Source organism: Citrus sinensis, chromosome 2 (assembly GCF_022201045.2).
Source record: "Citrus sinensis cultivar Valencia sweet orange chromosome 2, DVS_A1.0, whole genome shotgun sequence".
NCBI lineage: Eukaryota > Viridiplantae > Streptophyta > Magnoliopsida > Sapindales > Rutaceae > Citrus > Citrus sinensis.
This window is the reverse complement of record NC_068557.1, coordinates 12,738,869-12,762,919: the sequence shown is the minus strand read 5'-3', so window position 1 is coordinate 12,762,919 and position 24,051 is coordinate 12,738,869. Positions and strand designations below refer to the sequence as shown.

The 24,051-nt window shown below is 31.4% G+C and overlaps 2 protein-coding genes across 2 annotated transcripts; both read left to right on the top strand.

Moving 5' to 3' along the window:
• The first annotated feature begins 7,578 nt into the window (after positions 1–7,578).
• On the top strand, positions 7,579–8,656 carry LOC102616647 (60S ribosomal protein L14-1-like). The gene is made up of 3 exons (XM_052434916.1): positions 7,579–7,647; positions 7,906–8,013; positions 8,269–8,656. Exons 1-3 carry the CDS (start codon positions 7,579–7,581, stop codon positions 8,566–8,568), a joined length of 477 nt encoding a protein of 158 aa, XP_052290876.1. The 3' UTR covers positions 8,569–8,656.
• Positions 8,657–22,131: 13,475 nt separating this feature from the next.
• On the top strand, positions 22,132–23,295 carry LOC102627035 (transcription factor bHLH162-like). The gene is made up of 3 exons (XM_006469812.4): positions 22,132–22,366; positions 22,523–22,876; positions 23,038–23,295. Exons 1-3 carry the CDS (start codon positions 22,139–22,141, stop codon positions 23,179–23,181), a joined length of 726 nt encoding a protein of 241 aa, XP_006469875.2. The 5' UTR covers positions 22,132–22,138; the 3' UTR covers positions 23,182–23,295.
• The last annotated feature ends 756 nt before the right edge of the window (positions 23,296–24,051 follow it).

The following is a 24,051-nucleotide window of genomic DNA, read 5'->3' as shown; positions in this document are numbered from 1 at the left end:
GAAATAAGTATAAATAAACACAAGGAGTAGAAATTAAACTGCCCACGTCAAGTTAACTATCGTATTCATACGTGTTCCAAAACAAAGTACTTCAAGTACCTTGTTAATAACTTATTATTGTTAAGCTATTGTTAATTGATTCATCTACAAGCTAACCAAGAGTTGAGGTTGTTAATTTTTCGATGTGGGACAAATGGTGAATCCACCACATTTACAACATCTCTTTTTCTTATACAAGCTATTTTTTTTTCTCATTTCTAACATTGAGAACTTAACTAATATTTTTCTTTCGCAGTATTGTTGACCATCCTAAACACAACCTAAGTTTCTGTTACTTTTTTCTTGAAATCTTATTGTCTTTAAACATAAACAAGATTTTGTGGAGATAAATTTTTGAATGCATAGAAATCAATAATTGTGTCTTAATTTGAGTCCTAACTAATATTTACATTCAAATATTAGATGGTAGAATATTAATTTGATAAATTACTATTTACTACCTCAAGATATTAAAAGTGTAAGTAGCCACCATGAGTTTTTGACAATATTTCTACACCACTTTAAGTTTAAATTTTGTATCAACCCATTACTTTTCTATTAATTCCATTAGCTACTACAAAAAAAAATCAAAGATAAAAGATTATTTTATCCCTAGAATAAGTTAAGAAAATAAAACAATGATTTTACCCTCTGGAAAGTAATCTAAGATAAAAATACTATTATGGTATGTTTAGTTTGAAGAAATATAATGAGAGGAGTGGAGTGAAAAGGAAAGGAGGAGAAGGGAAAGAAACAAGGGGAGAAAGATGAGTTCCATATCCAATCAAACAATGAAAATTAGATTGACCATTAAAATTAGTGAAATATAATCCTCTCAACTAGTGCATTTCTTGAACATTAAAATTAGTGAAATATAAAATTAACTAGAAAGGATGAAGAAATTTTGATTCTGAATCTTTATTAATAAAAATTCATATCTAAGGTTTTTAAATCAACCCTAACCAATAAAAAGATTAGTCACACATGCCTGAATTATTAAGCATCAAATCCCTGGAAGAAAACTAATAAAAGATATGAGAATAAAAGTCTTATCAATTGAATTATACTTATCAATTGAATTATACTAAAGCAGCCAAGTCTTTTCTCTAATTTGCCTACTTTTCTCTTCCTTACATTCTTCTTTTCGCTAAATTGATGCTTTGTGTTTTCTCTTCTTTTAGGGCGTCTAATTTGTTGCCTAAATACAGTTACTGTTTGAATCCTTGTAGGACTAATAAAACTCATTTTTAACCTCCATATAAGAATAGGATATTGAACCAACAAAATAGGCATACGTATCAAAATAGCTCCAAAATCCATTTTTAACGTAGGCAGAAATAAGATACCTAGATAGTCCTATAAGAATCAATCTTTATAATAAGGAAAAAGGTAATTAATGAATCAATCTTTCTTATTTATCCATTGAGAGGATTAATGGTGAGAAAAAAGAATAAACACTTAAAACATAAACAAACATTGAAGAAAAACGAATAAATAAATACATAAATAATTGAAAAGAATAAGAAAGTAAGAGGAAAAAGATTCAAATCTGATTATGATGCTTTCCCATTGGGCTGCTTTCCAAATAGCACTTGGTTTAGTCTCCTTAGTTTGACCTGAATCCCTTTTATTTATAAAGATCCATGAGTGCATGGTATTTAAAATACTTTGGAAGTAGTTTAATTCTAGTGTAGGCACCTATATTATAGAAGATAAAAATTTCTCATTAGATAAATATAAAGATAGAAAGGAAAGATTATACCTATCTTGAACTTTTGGAAATGATTCTAAAGTGACCATCTCCTCAATTTTGTCAAATAATTTTATCTCCCTTCTTGCATTTTTAGAATCTTATGATTCAAGGCTCTTTGCAATAAAACTTGCCAATTCATCTTCACTTGTAAACCCAAAGATTTGTTGCACTAAAGGATTAATTATGTCAATTGAAAAACAAGAATGTAATCACTTGAATACCTCATAGTATCAAAAATATTAAAACGGATAATCTTTCCATCGAACTTTATAGTTAGAGTTCCATTATACACATCTACATTAGTTCTGGCCATTTTCATGAATGGTCTTCCTAGAAGTAATAAAGTTGGCGTAGGAAATGCATCATCCTCCATATCAAGAATATAGACATTAGTGGGGAAAAAGGATACATTAACTTGTATAAAATAACTTCTAAAATAGCTTTTGGATAAATATCAGATCTATAACCAAGCTCAATAGCTACACCACCTGCGTTAGTTTAACCCAAATTTAGATAAATAAAATAAAGTACAACAATAATAGATGAACCTAAGTCTAGCTAGCTCTTTCAAACCTAGTGTTAGTAGGTGTGGGCATTTTAGTTTTCAGTTTGATTTTTACAATTTTCAATTGGGGCTATAACTCGTTTGAGTTTAAGAATTCAACCCAAATAGGTTGAAAAATTATTTTAGTTTGGTTTGGTTCGGTTTCAAATTCAGTTCGGTTCCAATTCATAATTTGGTTTAATTTCGGGTTCGTAATTCAGGTTTAAATATAGTTTGGTTACAAAATAGTTTGAGTTCTAGCAATTATGACAAAAAATTAACAAAATAAAACAGATTTTGACAAACAATTCTACATAATCCAAAAGTGTAGAAACATGCACATCACAAAGAGGCAAATTGATAACCCAAATAACTAATTTCAACAAGTACTTCGCATATAGAATAACATCTACTTCAAACCTACTGCCGCAATAAATCTATGATCTATCAATATCAAAATGGAAGGCAAAATATAATGAGAACATTCCCTTCTTAGATTGGAAAACAAACCTATTATGAATCATCTTTACTTGATGAGAGCAATGACTTTTGACAACCCTCTTGGCATTGACCCTCAATTTCGCCAACAGCTTCCTCCTCTCTTGAGTTGCTATTGTGAACTACTGTGGTCGGCTAAGGTTGTCATGGTGTGGCTATTGTGGGCTAACATGACATTGATTTGAGAAAGGAGAGATGAGGGTCTTTGCAGGCTGTTGTGGCTGTCGGTAGCTCTATCATGGTGCAGCTCTGTTGTCATGCCAATGTGGAGCGGCATGGCAGCAACAGACAACCAGCAACTTCACACTTGAGAGAGAAGAGATGCGGCCATGACCATGAGGATGAGGATTTGTTTTGAATTTGATTTATGGATCGATTTCACAGGCTGTGTGGGTATTTAGGGCTTTTTTCCTTTAGTGTAAGCTTCCTATTTTTTTTTTCATTGTAACCCGATTAGTTTAATAATTCGCTTTGGGTTAAATCTAAACCAAATTGCAAAATCGATCACTTTATGAGTTCAATTTGTTCAGCTTTTAGGTTTAACCGAAACAAACCGAAAACATAATGAAAATTCAGGATCGGTTTGGTTCAAGTTAACCTAGACTGAGCGCCTACCCCTCTCCGGTGTCACCAATTGTCATAGAATGGTGAAACTTCTTATCTATTCATTTTGGTGGAAGCTTTCTTTGAAAAATAACAGATACATTCTACCCTACACTCACTACCTCTTTACTCTTTAGCTTGCATTTGTTAGTGCACAACTCTTTGAGGAACTTTGTATAACGTGGTATTTATTTAATAATATCAAAAAGAGGTATGTTAACTTTTACTTCAAGAATCTATTTTTATGGCTCAAATCTAATCCTCAACCTTAGTAAATATATAATGTACATACCCAATAAAGTGAATAAAGCCCAAAGATTCATCCAAAAAAAAAAAAAAATCCATGAAGTCACAATCTGGTCATTTTTCCCACCAATTTGTAACTTTTCTTATTCTTTTCATTTCTTTGCCTAAACAATTCTATAAAACATGAAAGAATAAAAAAGAATCTAGAAGTTCATGAAAATATTAAATAATTAGAAGAAAAAGGTAATAAGAAGTGATGTGAAATTAAGCACTAATCATCCATCCTTCTCCCCTTAGAATTCCATACCAAACCGAGTAATAAAAATTGAAATTCCTTATCCCATCTCCTTATTTCCTCTCCCCTCCTCTCTTTTCCACTCTTTTCCTCTCTTCTCATTTCTTCAAACAAAATACTACTTAAGGCCATGTTTAGGTGGGGATAAAGGAGACAGCCAAGAGAGGAGAGATTTTCTATTTTCTATTGGTTTTTCTTTGTTCGGTTGGCAAAATTTCACAAGAAGTCAAGTTCCATTTCAATTCAAATTTCTATTATTTGAGGAATTTAGATTCCTCATTGATGAATAAGGAAGTCTAGATTGAGATTCTACTCCATTAAAATCATATTTACTTATTTCACCCTCATTTAATTATTAATTTCTAATTTCACCCTCAAACAAATTTAAATGAATAAAAATCCCTAATTCTCACTTTTTATTTCTTCGAATGTCAAACTCTGTCTCTCAAAATTGGCATATCCTTTATGAACTTCTAGCAATTTTCATAGGCGATAAAGAGCACCTGTGACAGTTTTTGAGTGTGAGAGACCACTTTGAGTTTCAGCAGCATCTCATCATCTTCCATACAGCTTTAATCTTATGCTTTTGTTTTGATCTCTTAGCATCTCACTTTCAACTTTGATGTATTTGTCTCAGCTTCTATCTATTTACCTATCTTTCAATTTTCAAGATAAGCTCATTGATTATTCAAAAACCGATGACTCTGATTAAAGCTATGAACATATAGTACTTGAAATTATTTTTCAGTTTTATTATTTTGATTTTGCATTTGCTATAAAAAGCTGTAAACATTACATAAAATTGCTATTGAATGCTTTGTCGTGCTATACAATGCTTATAGTTTTATAATAAAATGATATATTATTAGGTTTATAATTTCCTTAAGATCACTACTAGAAAAATAGTCTTTACTGATACTTAACTCGTGACACCTTTTTAAAAAGTATCAGTATTTACATACATGTGGACCATTTTCCGTGTTTAACATTTAAGTATCACAAATTACTGATACGATGGTATCTGTAAGTTAGACATCAGAGATCTCTGACACCAAAGTATCAGTTGAAAAAATATAATAATTCTAATCTTGTTCCACATACAACTAGAACCCAAGACTTCCAACAGTCAAGCTTTTAAATTTAAGAAAAAAACCATTGTAACTATTTTTTAAGGTATTAGCCAAAAAAACATTTATATAAACACAAAACCAATTAGAAAAAGAACTTGTAAGTAGAAATGAAAGAACCCTAATTTTCTAACTCTCAAAACACGATCTCCTATCTCACTGCCTTGCCCAAATTGCCGTCATCTAGTCTTCGTGGTCGTCGCTTGGCCTCCCCTTGCGATCGTCATCCAGTCTTCATGATCGTTGTCTCTCATTCGTCATGGTGGTATCGCCTCTCATTTGTCGCGGTCATTTCGCTTCGGCTCTCATCGTTGCTCGTCATCATCGTCCAGGCGACCATCAGCCGCTGTTCTTTTAATTCATAATAAAGATAAAAGATAAGAAGCGAGGTATGTGCGATAGATGGCTATTTTCATATTAGATTTGAAAATTTTTGAGATGTGTTATCTCTTTATTTCGTGAATTTTAGAAAATGAGGGAATCAGGTTGTAATTTAATTTTTTTATAAAAAAAAAGAGTGATTAATTTCTTGATTTTTATATTTTTAGATCAGATCTATAGAAAATTGATTAAATGATTGATGAAAGAACCAAATAAATTAGAAAACAAAAACCCTAAACTTTATTTACAAGTGTGAAATGCATCTTTGATGCTCAATAATTGAAATTAATCACTTTTTTTTGTAGGTATCGTGAGTATAATAGAGACAAAGAAAGAAGGCGTAGACATAGATCGTGTTCCCATTCAAGTGACAAATTGAGGAATCGACCAAAATCTCTCTCCTTCCCGTGCTCTTTCCAAAAGGTATAGAACAAATTAATTTAAATGTGGTCATTGAGGTGGTGAAACTGCGAAAGTTCCTTGTTAATTATTATATTGGGAAAGGCTTTACATGTTCAACTTTTGAGATATGTTATCTTCATTTTGTAAACAGATAAAATTAGGATAAGTATGGCATTTATGTCTTTGTTCATTATTTCTTTTACCTTTTCTATTTTATCTGCAGCAAGTAGAGCAGTCGCTTTGATATGGCACCACTAGCTGCAGTCATACTACCTGGTGTTGTTGTTCTAGCTGCAGTCATTTTTTTCCATTTTACTTCATTCACCTATAACTCTTAGTATTGTTTGGGAAAGTTGTTCATTTTAATTTTTATCTAATGGATTTCTATGGAAACTGAGAACCATTGTTGTGTTGTTTGGCTATTGTGTGTGGTTATTTTTCTTGTGTTTTGTGTCTATCAGTTGGGTAAGAAGTCAACATTGAACTCCATGTCCCACTGTGCTACCCATGGGCGTGACTAACTAACATAAATTTTATCTCTAATGGAGAACCTATGCTTTGATTGGTTGGATCTTGTTAGCTTTCAACTAGCAACAGTTGTCATTGGTAGACTTACACATATTTCCCTAGCATCTACAGGGGATGGAATTCATTTCTTTATTTATTTATTGAGTATTTAGGTATGAATTAGGCCTCTCTCTATAGTATTATCACAATGTAGTTCCATGCTTGGAGATTTGTGACTCTTAAGATTTAGTAGCAATGTGTGTGTAAAGTTATCAGCCATATAACTCATCCTTGTCCTTTACTTACTTCCTTTCTTATTACAATACAGGGCAATTGCATCGTGTACCTTCAACAGTTCAAGAAATGGTACAAAACATATAACCTTTTAGATCAACATAAGTTTACATTTTTCACAAATAGTTATTTAGAAATTATTTCCTTTGAGTTATCAATTGCATATGTGTGCTGCTTGTTAACTATTATTTCTGCATGTTTATATGCTTGAAGATCTGTTTCTGCTATTCAAAATTCTTTGTGGGGTAGCTAAAAGACTAGAAAGATTGAAGAGAGACTATTTGTGGGAATGGTTCGATGATGTTAATGGTTCTTACCCAGCAGCACTTTCTTTGTTTTCTTATGAGAACTCTTCTCCAGTATGGTTCACTGCTCCTTAGCTCTCTTGAATGAGTTGGTCGGGCATATTAGATATGATTAACACCTCAGGATTGATACTTTGTCCTTGTGCTTTTGATTGGGGGCAGTGAGACCAATGTTGATCATTGCACTGGTTCGGTTTGTTACTTGTCCTCTATTTATGCAATTAAGGGCATCTTGACTCGTGTTAGATTTATCTCTATCTTCCGATGCAAGTTAATGGATTTTCTTAATTTTTACTTATGGATTAATAAACTATTTTAGGATCACGCTGTCATAAAAAGGGGTTTTCTGTTAGTTATGCATCCTACTTTGTGCTTGATTTGGCAGCTTTAAACGAGGCATTGGCTGCAGAAGTACAGAGACTGAAGCTCGCTGTTGCAGAGGTCAATGGAGAGGCCCAACTTTCAAGCCGCATGGCTCAACAGCTTTCCATTAATCATCAGATGTTCCAGATGCAACATCAGCAGCAGAACCAAGATGCAGGAGCAGCCTCAGCGTGGCCAACTGCAACCTGAGCAGCAAAGTCATGAGGCTGCTATGCATGACTGGAAGTAATAGGCCGGCCATGTCGACTAATGGTAGTGTAGCAGTATACGTAGGCTCAAAAGTATCGTTCAATAGTTATTTTATATATAAGTGAACCTTGACTATTGTTCTTGTTTTCTTGGTTGGTTTCTTGTGTCTAGACAATGGAGAATCCAACTAACTTTGCTTGTTCATCTATTTGCTCGGAATGATGTTCCAATTTTAGAATTAAATAATTGTATTTGCTCAGAATATTTACAATATTAAATTAACCAACACAGTGATTAATTAACTTGAATCTCTCGTAGTTTTTTTTTTCAACAAGTAGTTGATAATTGAAAGTTTATACGTGGAGATAGGAAGAGTTGCTCTCGTTAATTACGGCAAGGACTATGGGAAGCTTGTGGTCATCGTCGATGTCCTTGATCAAAACAGGGTACCTTTATTCACTTTACGCTTATGCTTTATTTGAGTTGAATCTTATAAAATTGTCACAAGAATTCTGAATATTTTGATTTAGTTGATGATAACTGGGTACCCCTTCTTTTTTTTCTGTACAAAAATAGCAAATTAGAAAGTTGATGTGCTTTTGTAAACAGAGTGATTTTAGTTTGGATTTCTTTGAATTTTGAACTGTTTCGTTTATTTTTTAATTGTATACAATTGTTATTATTTTTGTGATGCTTTATAGGCTCTTGTTGATGCCCCTGATATGGTGAGGAGCCAAATGAACTTCAAGAGGCTTTCTCTCACGGATATTAAGATTGACATCAATCGAGTTCCTGGGAAGAAGTCTTTGATTGAAGCCATGGAGAAGGCTGATGTGAAAAACAAATGGGAAAACAGCTCCTGGGGCAAGAAGCTGATTGTCCAGAAAAGGAGAGTGGCACTGAATGATTTTGATAAGTTCAAGCTCATGTTGGCAAAGATCAAGAAGGGTGGACTTATTCGACAGGAGCTTGCAAAACTCAAGAAGGAGAATGCAGCATAGAATTTCTCTCTTGTGTTCCCCTTTCTGGTTTTTAATTCTTACAGCTTCAATTTGATTCTATTAATGTATTGATTAATATGAGAAAACATCAACTTGGCATTTTTGGGTGGGGTGTGCAAGGTGATCTGCACGACCGCGAGAGCTTGGTGAAAGCCATCAAGCAAGTGGATGTGGTGATATCAACGGTTGGCAGCATGCAGCTAGCAGATCAGACCAAGCTCATCACTGCCATTAAGGAAGTTGGCAATGTTAAGGTTGGTGCGGCCATGTTAATTCGATTTCTTAATTTGTCCATGTTTGCCTGTATATGTGTGCACTTAAAACTAATTCCACACACACACATATATACTCTTATTTTGGTAATAAAATTGAATCATGATTTAACTTTTTTTTATATAAGCTTATTATAATTTTATACAATTAATCTATTCATACCACATTAATTTATATAGACTTATTTATATAAGATATTTTGTAGTTCTAGGTAGCATTACATTAATGCGAAAGAAGTTTTTCATATACTTTCCAAAATATTTCATTATATATATATATATAGGTCCTAACTAATAATAAATTGTTGCAACAAAGAGTGATCTAGGCGTGCATGAAAGGTAGCTGGCTGTTAGCCTGTTACCATCAATTCTCGAATCAATCGAGCATGCTTTTGGCGGACGACCACCGTCAACTTTAAATCAATCTTGTATTGTCTCCAGCAAATTATGAGAAGTTGAGATAATGGCAATATATTATTATTATTATTATTATTATTATTATTATTATTATTATTATTATTTCGGAATGATTTATTTATAATAGAGCATTTGTGATAGCTTTTAACTATGCACAAAAATCATTTGGTATATGTAGATAGAGTAACATGCTTGTGCTGAAAGTATATATTACATTGAAAACTTCTTGTCTGCTATAGTTTGCTATATATATAACCTTTACCAAAAGAGAATAATTGAGTTTATTTATAAATAGCTTATGAGTATTTTTTTCTTTCGAACAAAATAATTTTATTTCTGTTAATTGTTGTTTCTCTAATGGCTGGATATTGGCAGCTAATTTTTTTTTCTTTTCCATTTATTCATATGCAGATTTGATCAATGTGTTTGAAGTGTTTATTCCTCAACTTCACTTATATCCTAACCCATACAGTCTATTGAATGGAGAAGCTGCTGGTGTGATAACGCAATTATACTACTCATATTCAAAGAGTGAAAGGCAGTCATCCTTCTCAATTTAGCTTCTAGATTTATTAAACTTAGCCACAAGTAGTAGGCATTTGATTGGATGGTAGAAATTGTTATGTATTGAATTTGGATTATTTAGTTATGAGAGTAGGATATCTCATATTTTTGCTATTGAAGTTTTAAAATTTGTAATATATACTAATAATATTTAAATGTGAAATGAAAGATTTTGTGATATACATCAATTTCTTTTTGTTATTTTGTGGTGCCTTTTAATTTTATCAATAAATCAATAGGCAATGATCCAATTTAATTTTTTTATTTTTTAAAAATAAATTAACTAGTGATACCACGGTAACAGTAATTATAGATACTAATAAAATATCAATAACTACTAACACTATGATGTCATAATATCGGCGATACTGTAGTAATAGTAATCACTGACACCACTTACAAGTGTCACTATTTTTCTGACTCCCAGATTACTGACACAATTAAAAAGTGTTAGTGAAAGTAATTTCTGACACTATTCTAAAGTCAGTAAAGACCATTTTTCTAGTAGTGGATAATTGTTATAAAATGCTTTGTCATGTTGTAAATATATTAATGTTGCTTACTATTTACTGCCTTGTTAATTCTGTGAGATTTTGTTTATATTATCTACCATTATAATTGTTTTTAGTGGATTTTGGTTCACAAGGAGGATGGGTAAAATCTCACAAAAATAATAAATTTGTTTTATGGGGTTCAGGGTACCTCACTGGATCATGGTGTATAGGCTATTTTGGACTTCTAAAGGAGTTTAAGAAGAAGAGGACTGAGAGGCAGCAGCTAGGGGTGGGCAAAATAGGATTCGGATCGGGTTTTGGGTTGGAGAAAAACTCATCCGAACTCAATTCGAATTTGTAATCCGATCCGATCCAATCTGAACCACAAATTCGGATTGAGTTCGGATTCAATTGGGTTCGGTCAAATCGAGTCATACACAGCAAAATGGAAAATAGACATTTGAAAATGTCAAAAGTCGGTTTGCAGCATTTTGTATTTTCTTCATCTGAATTTTTCCCCTTACCACGGCCTATAATATAATCTTTCTATCATCGAATTTTCAACTAATTTATAAGTTACAAAGAAACCCAATCCTAAAAAATAAAAAAGAATTCAAAAAAATACATACATAAATTACGTATTAGGAGAGCAGAATCATGCTTGAGCGAAGGGCAGCAAATCACAGTGCAGATCCGTCATGTTGGCCAGTGGATCAAGTGGCAGCAGTGGTCACGGTGCAGGGTAGCAGATTGCGTTGGCTCGTTGCGGATCGCGATGGCTTTGCGCAGATACATTGGATTGTGCTAGGGCTGCTTTGTTGTCGCGTCGTCTGCGTCTCAACATCTATGTCTGCCATGCCATGACTGCCGTCACGTGTTTGGTTAGTGCCGCCGACTGCTGCTACGTGTGTGAAGACTGTGTTGTGATGTTCTGTTGTATATGTGATGGCACAATCTTTGCCGTTTGATCAATTACTTTTGTAAATAAATTATTTATTTATCTTTTTAGCCAACCTGATCGGATTTTCGAGTCGGATCGGGTTGGCAAAATGCTATCCGATCGGATTTGCTTAACAATCTGATCTGATCCGAACCCGATATTTTTCGGATCGGATCGGATCGGGTTGGATCAGATCAATTTTTTTGCCTAGCCCTAACAGCAGCAAGGGGTTTGGAATAAAGTAGGAAAACTTGATGGAATACTTTTAAATCTGCAAAACAAAGAAAGAAGGTTAGAAGTGGAGCTGGCGGTGGCCGGCAACCACACTCTGACGCTTAGGTTAGCTACTTGAACCTTTGAGGTGATAAGAGCTTGCAAGCTCTCTAAAAAAAATGGTGGCTGAAGGTTGAAGAATACCCCAACCCCTTGGTTTTGTGTGTGTTTTTTGTGATGAATATTAGAGTGTGTGAGCTTATGAAAGAGATATAACCTTTTTTGGTCTTATATAGTTCGCCTTGGGTACCTTACCATGTGTCACATTTCTATTGGAGATTTTTATTGTCCTTGCTGAAATTCTCACGTCCTTTTATCATTATGGCGGTTTTCTACCGTTAGGAGCATGCTTGGGGAGCAAGGAGGCAGTTTTTGGCGGATGCTGTCGTTCAGTGCACATGGCGTACACTGCTGGTGGTCTAAGGTTCTTTTTTGTGAAGGGTGTATGTACAGTGACGGTTGTGGAAGCTAAGGACCACTATCCTTTGTGGGCTGCTCTTGATTTTTGCTGATTTTTACAACCAGTTGTCTCGCTTTTTCTAACAGAATATATTTGATTTGATTTCAAATATTCCTTTTGGGCGATTGAGACAGTACGTGTGATGGCCATTTTTTGGGTATTTTTCTTAATTCGTTGATTCTTCCAGAGCGTACCCGCGTATTAGTTTATCTAGAGAGTATTTTTGGTGTAGGTCGGGTACCCCGCGAAATTAACTCCCAGCCTTTAAAGTCCCTTTATCGACACGTGGTGCTCTATTTTAATTCCTTTATTTATTCCCTCAAACAATAGTTATTTCAAGGTGATTTGATCAGATTCTTGAAAGATTCATTCTGATGGTACTCAACTACTCTAATAATATTCTCGTTCCCTATTAATATCTACTTATAACACTATCATGTAAATGATATTTGATGTTGGTTTTTAGGTTCGAATGTGTTTGTGCCATCTTGCATTATGATTGTTAGCACTTGAATTTTGCGATGGTTGATTTCGAAATTAAAGTGGTGTAGGTTGGTTGTAAGAAATAGCATAAGGAAGAATTAGATAGCATGTTCATTGGGTTGATTTGAAATGAATATGGAGTTCTATTAATTGAGTTATGTTTTCTTAATAATATATGCTTGAGTTCATATGAATATGGAGTTCGAATCTCACTTTAGGAGGCTTTAGGCATGATGATTCATCCTTTAAAATATCTACTTATAACACTATCATGTTACTCAACTACTCTAATAATATTCTCGTTCCCTATTAAACTACTCTTTTACCAGTCTCTGTAGGCTTTTCGAGGAGTTAGATAGCATTCCTTTAAGAAAATGGAATTTATATTGGTTTCATTTCTTAAATTTCAATATTCTATCGTTTTAGTTTTAGTTTTACTTAATTAACTAAAAAGCAAATTAATGGAATGTTTGCGATGAATGTTGAACCTTCCTACACTTCAATTTTTAAACACCCATGAGGGTCATTTATAGTTGCAGAAATAAATTATGATGAATAGCATCTGGCACCTCGATCAATTAGATTAGAAATTCTAGATACTTGATTTTTTTCAAGATCACTAATTGGAGGACGATTAGGTTCAAAACTTCAATGTCATGTAATCCTTATATATCCTCTTTTGCATATGATATATATCACTGATCAATTTGATTTTCAAAAGTCAAAACAAGAAGTATAACCTCTATAAATTAATACTTGATAAATTAATAATCTCTATAATATAATAATTTTTTGCGGTCCCGACTTGGGCCCTGAAGCTAAATTAATAATTTCGATAAATTAATAAGATAATAATTTTTCTGAGAACTCCTATATAATTTTGTGGTCTCATTTATATCATAAATTAATAATTGTAGAAATTACAAATATTATGAAATTACAAATGTAACTAACTATGTCAATTTATTAAAATATGAGTCTATTGTAACTTATTTTTTTCTTGAAGTTTAAATCTAGTTGAATCTCATCTCTAATTTTTCTTATTTCATCTAAAAGTTTTCGGGTTGAATTCTCGTACTGCAATAAAAAATTATGAAGTGTTGTTGATGACTTGAGTGCTTCAGTGCGCGAAATAGGCTCTAAAGGTATTGTAAATACATAAATTTAGTTAATCAAGTAGAGCAGGTACAATAGATGAATTAGTTAAAATTCAATTAATACAATTTAATAACTAACATTTAGTTTAGTTCATTGAATACATTTAGATAAATTTATGTAAATACATGAAGTTAGTGAATCAAGTAGATAGGTACAGTAGATGAATTAGTTCAAATTCAATTAATACAATTTAATAACTACCATTTAGTTTAGTTCATTGAATACATTTAGTAAAATTCATGAATTTATTTAATCAAGTATACATTATTTATTTGATGAATTTATTTAAATTCTATTGATTATATTTGTAAAATACAATGAATTTTCAGTCAATTAAATGTTAGTTCTTTGTACTGTGAACACACTCTATAAATTAATAAATTATTAATTTATCGATTAATTAATATCTTTCTAAATTAATAAATTTCTATGATCCCGACATTATTAATTTATAGAGGTTATAGTGTAGTTATCAAATATATAGTGAACAGAAATAAATGTATTGTTCCGCATGGGAAGGCTTTAGTTAGACACGTCTTGATATTTGAGGAGTCTACTGTAGATTATTCAAAGTGCATCAATACACTTTACATGTTAGCTAGCAATATTCTATCATGATTTGTTGTTGTATTTAAGAGTTACATATATCTGAAATAACGTATGCTATATATCTATAACGTTGGTCCATCTACTAATTTTAATAATAAGAGTTCTTATATTTGGTTTAGTTTAATTCTGGAATTGGTTCAATATTTTGAAAGTTGTGTACATGACCTAATGTGAATTAAGGTGAATTTATGATTAGATTTTGATTTTATATATGAGTTTTTATAAATGTCCTTTAATTTTTTGTTTTTGGAATCAAGTTTCTTTAAACCCGTTTTGGTTTAATAACTGAAAACCAATTGGGTTGTATTTTGGTTTGGATTTAATCCAAATCGAATTGTCAACATAATCAGGTACTCTAAGAAAATTGAGGAAAAAAACCCAAAAAATTACTGTAACCTATATCTGGGTTGGATCTACTTTGCTCTTGATCTAAATTTATAATAAAAATTGAGATTTGTATATGCTCCAGATCTATCACAGTATTTATATTTTTTGCTCCATATCTAGATTTGAAACAAAAAATAAAAATCTACATCTACTCCAAATCTAAAAAAATTAAAATTCAAATATGCTCTATACTCGTCATGAATTCTAAAAGTCAACAATAAAAGAGCAACAATTGTTTAAAAAAAAAATTAAAGACTAACTAAAATGTATTCGTAACAATTAAATTGTATAATTTGTCTAAAAATGCTAATAAATATTGTAACTTATACTTTTACACTAAAACAAACAAATAAGAAAGATAATAAAATATTCATCAAAAGTAATTATATGTATTGGTTTATGTGAGGGTATGATGATTTTATTCATGCAATTATATGTATGTGAGCATATGGTAAGTGTTGAACATAGCCAATCAAATTACGACTCATGTAAATTGTGAATAAATTCAGTTATTTACTTATTCGATTTGGTTAACAATTGAACCGGATTTATAATTTTTTTACAATTTTTTATTACAATATTCAGGTTTTTTTAAAAAAATTATAATTGAATCAAATCAATTTGGTTTTTTGTTTTTTGGTGCAACAATTGTTTAGCCCACCCCTAGTAACTGGAGTCGAATCACTATCGAAAGTTCAATATCAAGTATTGAAACCTCATAAGAGTGGAATTGTAACACCCTAGGCGAATCCCACATCGGCAAAGTACGGGAGAGATGCTGGGTTTATAAAGGGTGATCCACACCTTAATTGGCAAGATGCGTTTTGGGGTGTATGGGCGCCCCAAGAACAAATCCGTGCGGGCCTTGTTAAGGCCCAAAGCAAACAATATCTTGTCAGGTCTGGGTTGGGTCATGACATTGTGGTATCAGAGCGGCTCCGCGTGTCCTCTTGAGCGATGGTGGGGCAAACCTCAGCGAGGACGCTGAGTCCCCAAGGGGCGTGTATGTAACACCCTAGGCGAATCCCACATCGGCAAAGCACGAGAGAGATGCTGGGTTTATAAGGGGTGATCCACACCTTAATTGGCAAGACGCGTTTTGGGGTGTATGGGCGCCCCAAGAACAAATCCGTGCGGGCCTTAAAGCGGACATATCTTGCCAGGTCTGGGTTGGGTCATGACAGGAATGCATGGAGGGAAAACTTATCTTAAAGGATGTATAATTAATAGAGAGCAAGTAGATAAATGACATGGAAACTCTTTAGGAAACACTAGGATTGTCATTTCATTTTCTGGATTATAGATGTAATACTCATTTTTACTATTTTTAGATTTTGTGTTATTGACATTGTTATGTTGCTCAGTACTTTTCTTAATAATTGAATGTAACATGGACGGTTTATTTTATTACTTGTGATGAAGATTTGGCATCTATGTTTTTATTGTTGGTGAAATGGATGGTTGAGGAGTTATTTAGTACTGTCTTTTTTTTTTTTTTGGCTCTATTGATGTTGTTGCTACTGTTTTACACCTCATTAGCTAGATTTTCACTGTTTAGTTTTTCTTTTATTAGTTATATATCATTATTACCTCCAAAATCAAGATTTTGAGCCTCAGAAGAATATATTAAGCTTGTGGAGTCTTTAGTTTGTATAATGCTGGAAAATTTGAATTTGACAATAATTTTAAAAGTGGCTCCTTAGGGGTTTTTGAGAATACTTTGGAAACAAAAATAAATGGATGTAGTATAAAAACGAAACCATACATTGAATCTAATACAAAAACTTTAAAGATGCAATTCTAAACTATACACCAAATGTTAACCGGACCAAAGAAAATTGTAACTGCAACAAAAGCTATATGGGATGCTTATATTTAGGTATGTGAGTTTTTCATTTGTCATGGCTTAGTTATGAATCTGAGTTATTTGTGTCTTTGTTGTTTTTTACGATTTTCTATATATATATATATATTTTGCTATCTTCTACCGCTGTTTGCTATTATCTTACTCGTTATTTGCTGCTATTTTACTTGGTGGTTGCCATTATTTATTAGTATTATTTGCCGCAATTTTATTTACTTTTTTTGCTGCCTTTGCTACTGATTTTTTCTATTTTCTACCATTTTTTACTACTGTTTTATTTGTTGGTAACTGTTGTTTATTACTATTATTTAATGCTATTTTACTTAGTAGTTGCTAATGTTTTCTGTGCTGATTCTGTAATTTATTACTATTTTTTGCCACTATTTTTATCTGCTTTTAGTTGCTTTTTTACTATTGTTCACATTTTTTTTTGCAGTGTTTTCTTTCACTTTTTACAATGTCATGCCAAGTTTTTATTACTATATTTATGTTTCGTTAAACTTCATTTAAATGATACATTCATTAAGTTGATCATTCTCAATAGTTTATGGAGTCATAAAGAGGTAACAAATTTTAGGAATAAAGCATTCTCATATTATAAGGACTTGTGCATGAATTATGGTGAAGACCATGCAACTGAAAAAAAAATGCAAAAGCCCCTGAATTTTGTGGAGGAAATTGAGAAGACAAAAATTAACAATGAAGCTTAAGGAGAGAATTTGAGTACTCAGGATGTGAGGGATGATGCGGATGATAGGGTTTCGTTTTTACTTGCTGCACAGAAGTGTCCAAAAACTTAAAATAGCTCATCAAGAAGAAAGGTTAGAAATGAAGATTCAAAAGAACTTGGAGAATTTAGGAGCTAACAATTCTTATTGTTGCACAAATGAAAGAATGGTTTAGTGCCATGAGTCGAGCTATGGGACAAGAACTCAATGACAAAAAAGTAAGGTTGAATGATGAGTTGAAGAAAATTAATGTCCTAACAATGGTACAACGACTTCGAGCTGCTACTCAAATCGAGGGTAATTTTTAAAAACCTCCCCTGAGATTTGGGCTTGTTGCAAGTAGATGGCGAGAATTGGTTTATTTATAAAAAATTTCCTACCGTCAGTTAATTTTAACATTGACCGTTAGTTAACTGTGCAAAGACAATATTGCCCTTAACCATAGTTTGTAGACTAACATAACTAAAAAAAAAACTAAAATTGTTGGCGCGAAAAGCACAAACCCTATTTTTTGACAATTTTATCCTTGTCAATTCCAAAGATTTACAATATCATAGGTAAAGATTATGACTATTTCATTTTCAAGTTTTTAATTTTATCTTTCTTGTAGGAACTTTAAGAAAATATCAATAATTTAAAGAGGATTTTTTAAGTTTTTAATTTTATTTTTTTTGTAGGAACTTTAAGAAAATATCAATAATTTAAAGAGGGTAAAATAGCCAATAATTTTGATTTTTTTTTTAGCTATTTCCGTCTACAAACTATTGTTAAGGGTAATATTGTCTTTGCACAGTAAATTAACGGTCAATGTTAAAATTAACTGATGGTAGGGGTTTTTTTACAAATAAACCAATTCTCGCCATCTACTTGCAACAAACTCAAACCTCATGGGAGATTTTTAAAAATTACCCCTCAAATCGATAGTAATAGTGCTGTGCTCAATGCTTTTGTTAGTTTTTGTTATGAAGATAGAGAAACATGGGTTAGACTTTTCCTTAATGGTGAAATTTAAGCCATTTGGGCACCTGAAATTTGACTAAATTTTTTTATTATGTTTTTGATATTTCATATTCTAGGTTGTGTTTGATATTTTGGACTATTTCCATAAGAAGCATGAATATCATCAACAAAACAATGTTTAATTTTTTACTATTATTTTGGGCTATGTTTTTATTATTTCATTTGAGCATTTGAATTTTTACTATATTTTCTCTTCATGTTATTATTTTTCATGAAATAATATTCGTGTTTCTTATTAAAAATTAAGGAAAAACGGGACTTTAACAATAATAGGCAATAGCACATTTTAATAAAAGTATCATAAATCTAGGCAGGATATTAGAAATGAAACATTAACCTTATGGTTAGTTTTTCGATGGTTAAACATATTTGTATTTTTTTAATTAATTTAATTATAAATATTAGGAATTTAACACAAATGTTAAAGTTGTCAGAGAAAAAAAATTTCGGTTCCTTTCTTTTAATAATTCCATGCCAAACACACCAAAGAAAATTGAATTCTCCACCTTTATCTTCTTTTTTTCTTTCTCCTCCTCACTTTTTTCCTCCTCTCCTCCCCTCTCTTTTCTTACAACCGAATATCACTTACAGAGTCTTTAACAAGAAATTTCATTTTTGGAAACTTAAAAAAAAAATAAATAAATACTAATGTTTGTTCACCATTCAACTTTCAACATTCAAGTACGCTGGAATAACTTTTCTGCTTTAATGTTTGTCATTTGTCTCAGGAAACTTAATACAAGACGACTTTGAATGATTATTTGTTATTGAATCCACCAAGTTATAAAGAAAACTTAAAAGTAAGTTACACTTGTCCTTATTTTTTATGTGTTTTTGTTATCAAAAGTGAGATAGCTTGGTCGTTGTTTCATTTACAAGAAGCCACAATCACTTACAAAGCTTAGTATGTGCATGGTCTTAATGTGAACAAAAGACTTCACATTGTGAGCAGTCTAAAATCTAAATCCTCGTGACCAAAATTCAGGTCAATCAAAATCAATACTTGCCCGTCGTATAACTTCCTGGAAACGATGAAATTAAAGCACATGACAAACAGGATGCAACAGTGCGGTGACCTCAAAATAATTGTTAGAGTCAACTTTGTGGTCATGTTAATTTGTGGCTGGCCGAAATTTGTACAGATCAGTGGTCCCACTGAGCTGTAGCAAAGTAACTTGAAAAGTTGAAACAAATTAATGACACGACATAAGTGGTTCTGGGACGTCCCAAAATCACATATTAGTCGTCGATGCTTGTGGCATTGCGGAATAAGCCACAAAGAACCAAGACAATTATTAATTCTTGCGGGACCAGGCCACTCAAAAGTTGGTGGCCTCAACCACTTGGGCTTAGCCCAAAAGTGGTTAGAGCCACTCTCTTATAAATGTAAGAAAAATAGTTCGAGACTCTGAAGACGCATTGCAAGGGTTTAATTTAAATATTTTTTTTTTAGTTTTAGAATTTGAGTGAAGGTAATTTTTCTTCCAGACTAAGAGTTAACGTCCCTCGAATATTTAAGAGGATTAAAAATTTGAGCAGTGTTATATCAACATTGATATCAATAAGTCTCAGTATATATATATGATTATACATATTAGTTATATTCTCATATAATATGAGTTATAATTTAAATAATAGTCTCGTGTCATCAAAATAAACAAAAAAAATTGGCCGCCTCACTGTCGTTAATTTATAAAACGGGTCAGGATCGAACTTGACTTGATGACTAACAAGTGTGTGGTTTCTTATTGGTTGGGAGAAAACATGCACTGAGGAAATCTCTCTAGATAGGACCACTTCATAGAAAATTGCATTTTTCATTGATTAATTAATTAACTTTTTAATATTTGAACTTTAATCATGCAAGTGTGTTCCGTAAAGAATTTTATTAGGTCGGTCGTCCGAATTCTTTAAATCTTAAAAGAGATAGGAGTTTAAACGTTAATTTAAATTTAATCCACCACATTACGTTTTAAAAAAAAATTACCACATTACGTTTTTTTTAAAAATTAACATAAACTAAAAGAAACATAAGATAAAAGTCTAATTGTGTCTAGTTTTATTTTGAAAGGTGCACATATATGGTGTAACTCTAACTAGGTATTTTGTATATGTGCTAACTTTGGTTCATAACATCTTATCTATAAGATGGATTTTAAGTTTTTCGGTCAAACAAGTTATTTAATCCTATGATCATGTGTTCCAATATTCTCATTTAATTAATTAAGTTATAAAAATTTGAGAGTGTTTTGCTAATACAACACTCTAAGGTGGGATAAATTCTCCATTAATTCTTAAGACAGGATAAAACTAGTTAATATTATAGGGCAAAGAAAATTAGCTTTTTAATATCATATGTAATGGTGAAGATAGTTTTACCCTTAAAAATTTATTCTTAATACTAAAAAAAAAACTGACGGTAGTTAAGTTTTAATAATAGTGCTACATATCCCAAATTATTTATCTCAAAAAACTATCCCAAATAACGTAACATTCATCAATTGGTTAGTGAAAATAATTTAATTAATTCACTTAAATCCTGTAAAGAATTACCAACCAATTAATGAGTGGTATATCATTTAGGAACTAAATTAAAAAATGATTTTTTTTGGAGGATTTATTAATCTAACATGTGTTAGGATTTAAATACAGTTTGCTGAGTGTTTTACATACAAATCTTATGTATGGAAGATATATACACATGCTAGAACTTAAATACTATTGTTGAGTGTTTGTGTGTCTACAAACTGAACTTCATAGTCATGTAGGATACTTATCTATTGATTACTGCTGGAATTTGCATTATCAAAGGTGCTATATTATTAGTAAAGTAATCTCTATATCTCAATCTTAATTTTACATAAAAACAAAGAGGTATCAATTAAATGATTTACAATTTCTTCTCAATATCAATTTAATGAACAGCACATCTCATATTCAAAACAAAATTGAAAATTTTTTTATCTAAAATTAGTGGAACAAGAAATTAATTTCACGGTAAGAATCAAACTAGGTAAGTTATCTCCTAAAAATGTCCAATACCTTTAATAAGGATAAATTTAAGTTTCAATTCTTCACAATAATCATAAGGGAAACACTAACAAAACTAAAGGCTTGGTGGCACTATCAATTTAATTACTTGGGAGAAAACATGAGTGGGTTTAATTATAATGTTCGTAGACTATATATACATAAAATGCTTGTAGACTTGCACGGCCAAAATCTTTAGACTTTTGAAAGTCCCATATATTACTTTTTTTTAAAAATGTGATGATAAGATTCACCACTAATAAATATAATAAGGAATTCTAGGACGAAAAGATCAAGAAAAATCATATATAAGCTTAGAATTAAATATATTTTTAGACAACAATAATTTTCAATTTTTATAGTCTCGACATCACCTGATAATTACATCTTAATTGCCTAGTGCAAAATCAGCCCCTACTTTTTTAAATGTATTTACAGTAATTAATTTTCTTTTAAAAATAAAAAATTTATTCAGTGTATTAATTTACATCCAAATGTATTATCATATAACTGATTTAAAAGATTTCTGTAAATTTTTATTAAACTTATTATCTACTGTTAGGAGGGAAAAAAAAACATTTTGACCTGACCGTAGTGCAATAAAATAAATAAATAAATAAAGATCTCAGCATCTTCCTCGAAAAAGATTTTCAAAACAAATATACGTGTAAATCTTTAAAAATCGCAGCAATAAAGATTCTAAATTGATGGCTGATGATGTGTGAAACCTGACGTTTCCTGGATGACGACTTCACAGCATTGCTTTTGTCTTTAATTTTTTTTATTATAATTAATTAATCGTCTTTTGGACGGTGAAAGTGATACTGATTCTGGCTCTATATATTTCACATATAAATATATATTTTATGTGATGTTCAAGAAATTAAGCATAGCTTATCCAATCTTCACAAAAAAATTGGATCTGAAAATGGGGTATTTGGGACAAAGCTTGGAAGCCAAAGGATCAATGAAGAGGAAACAGTGTTCTTCTTCTTCACCAACAAAAATAGAGAGAAAGACCATTGAAAAGAACAGAAGAGATCAAATGAAAAATCTCTACTCCACACTCAAATCGCTTCTCCCAAATCAGCCTTCCAAGGTCTTCTCTCTCTTGGTTTTGTTTTTTTCTTTTTTGCCCGGATTTTTATCACACCTATATTTACTTTGAGATTTTTCCTTGATTAAGTGTATATGTGTGTGTATTCATATTCATAATTATTTCTTTTTCTTTTTCTTTAATTTGATGTGGGAGCAGGAAGAATTGTCACTGCCTGATCAAGTAGATGAAGCTATAAATTACATAAAAATGTTAGAGACGAAGTTGAAGGAATGCAAGAAGAAGAAGGAAAGTTTACAGGGTAGAGAAAGATCTCATGCCTGCATCAGTGACGGCACTGAAGCTAGGCTTATGACAAGTTCATCACCAAAAGCACCAGAAATTGAAATTCATGAAATGGGTTCGAATTTAGAGGTGATTTTAACTAGTGGGGTTGATGATCAGTTCATATTTTATGATGTTATTCGCATTCTCCACCAGGATGGCGCTGAGATTTTAAATGCCAATTTTTCAGTCGTCGGAAATACTATTTTTCATGTTATTCATGCTGAGGTATGTTACAATTAATGATTTCTAATGATCTCAATTAATTCTTGAATTATGTTAATTTTAATTTGTTTTATGATTTTGAATTTTTAGAACTTAAAAAAATTAATTTGGGTTTCTTTTGTTTTTTCTTTTTTTTTTTTTTTTGGGTTATTTTTCTTGTGCAGATTAGAGATTCAATGTTTGGTTTTGGGGCTGCGAAAATAAGTGAGCGGCTAAAAGGATTTGTAAGTGGATGCGCCAGTGAAGGAGAGATGCAATTGCCAGAATTATGGGACTTTGAAATCAATCCAGAATTGTGGGAGTTCTAAATTAATAATCCTGTAATTCATATGAATTTTGCTGAGACAAATCTGTAGGATCATGAATAATGAATATGTTGTTAAAATAAATAAAGCATAATCGAGAATGATTTTGATCTTTAATTACAGTCGAGCTACTTTGTCACGGATGCAAGGTACTCCATTATTTATCTTTCTTCGATCCAATCACAAAAGTTACTCCAACGGCAAGGGTGTAATTATCTGACTATTAACATCGTAGTCCCATTTGTTCTTAAAAATATCAGAATAGGTTATGTTTCAAAACTTTGACATATAAGTCCACTAAAAATGAACATATTTAAATATAAAAAATATGAAAGAGTTATTTGAAACCTATTAAAATACTCTGCATGCCCATTTACTTAAGATATCCATTATAAATATTTTAAATTTTAAAATAGATATAACTATTTAAATCTGTTGATTTTTAAAATTTGCACCATCAGAATTCATGAAATTACTTTACTGTTTCTATTTTTAGTATAATTTTTTAATAAATAAATACCATTTAGTGTTTTATTATTTAAGATAATATTATTTATGAGGATAAATAATTAATTTAATTAAATAAATCGTACTTAACTTTCATTGCTATACACCTAAAACCTTATAACTCTCATCCATTTCATATTTTTTATTTAAGTTTTTTATTTTCTACATCACCATCAAATTTTTAGAACCCTAATCCACTTAATCCTCCATAAAATTTAGGTTGTATGGTGCCAGCTGATAATTTCGGTATAATGTATAATAATTTATTTGAATAGATTTAATTTTTGTCCCTTATGATTATTTGATCGAAAGTCATTTTGTCGTTATGGTATTTCTATTTGGACAATTATGTGATTTATTTGTGTA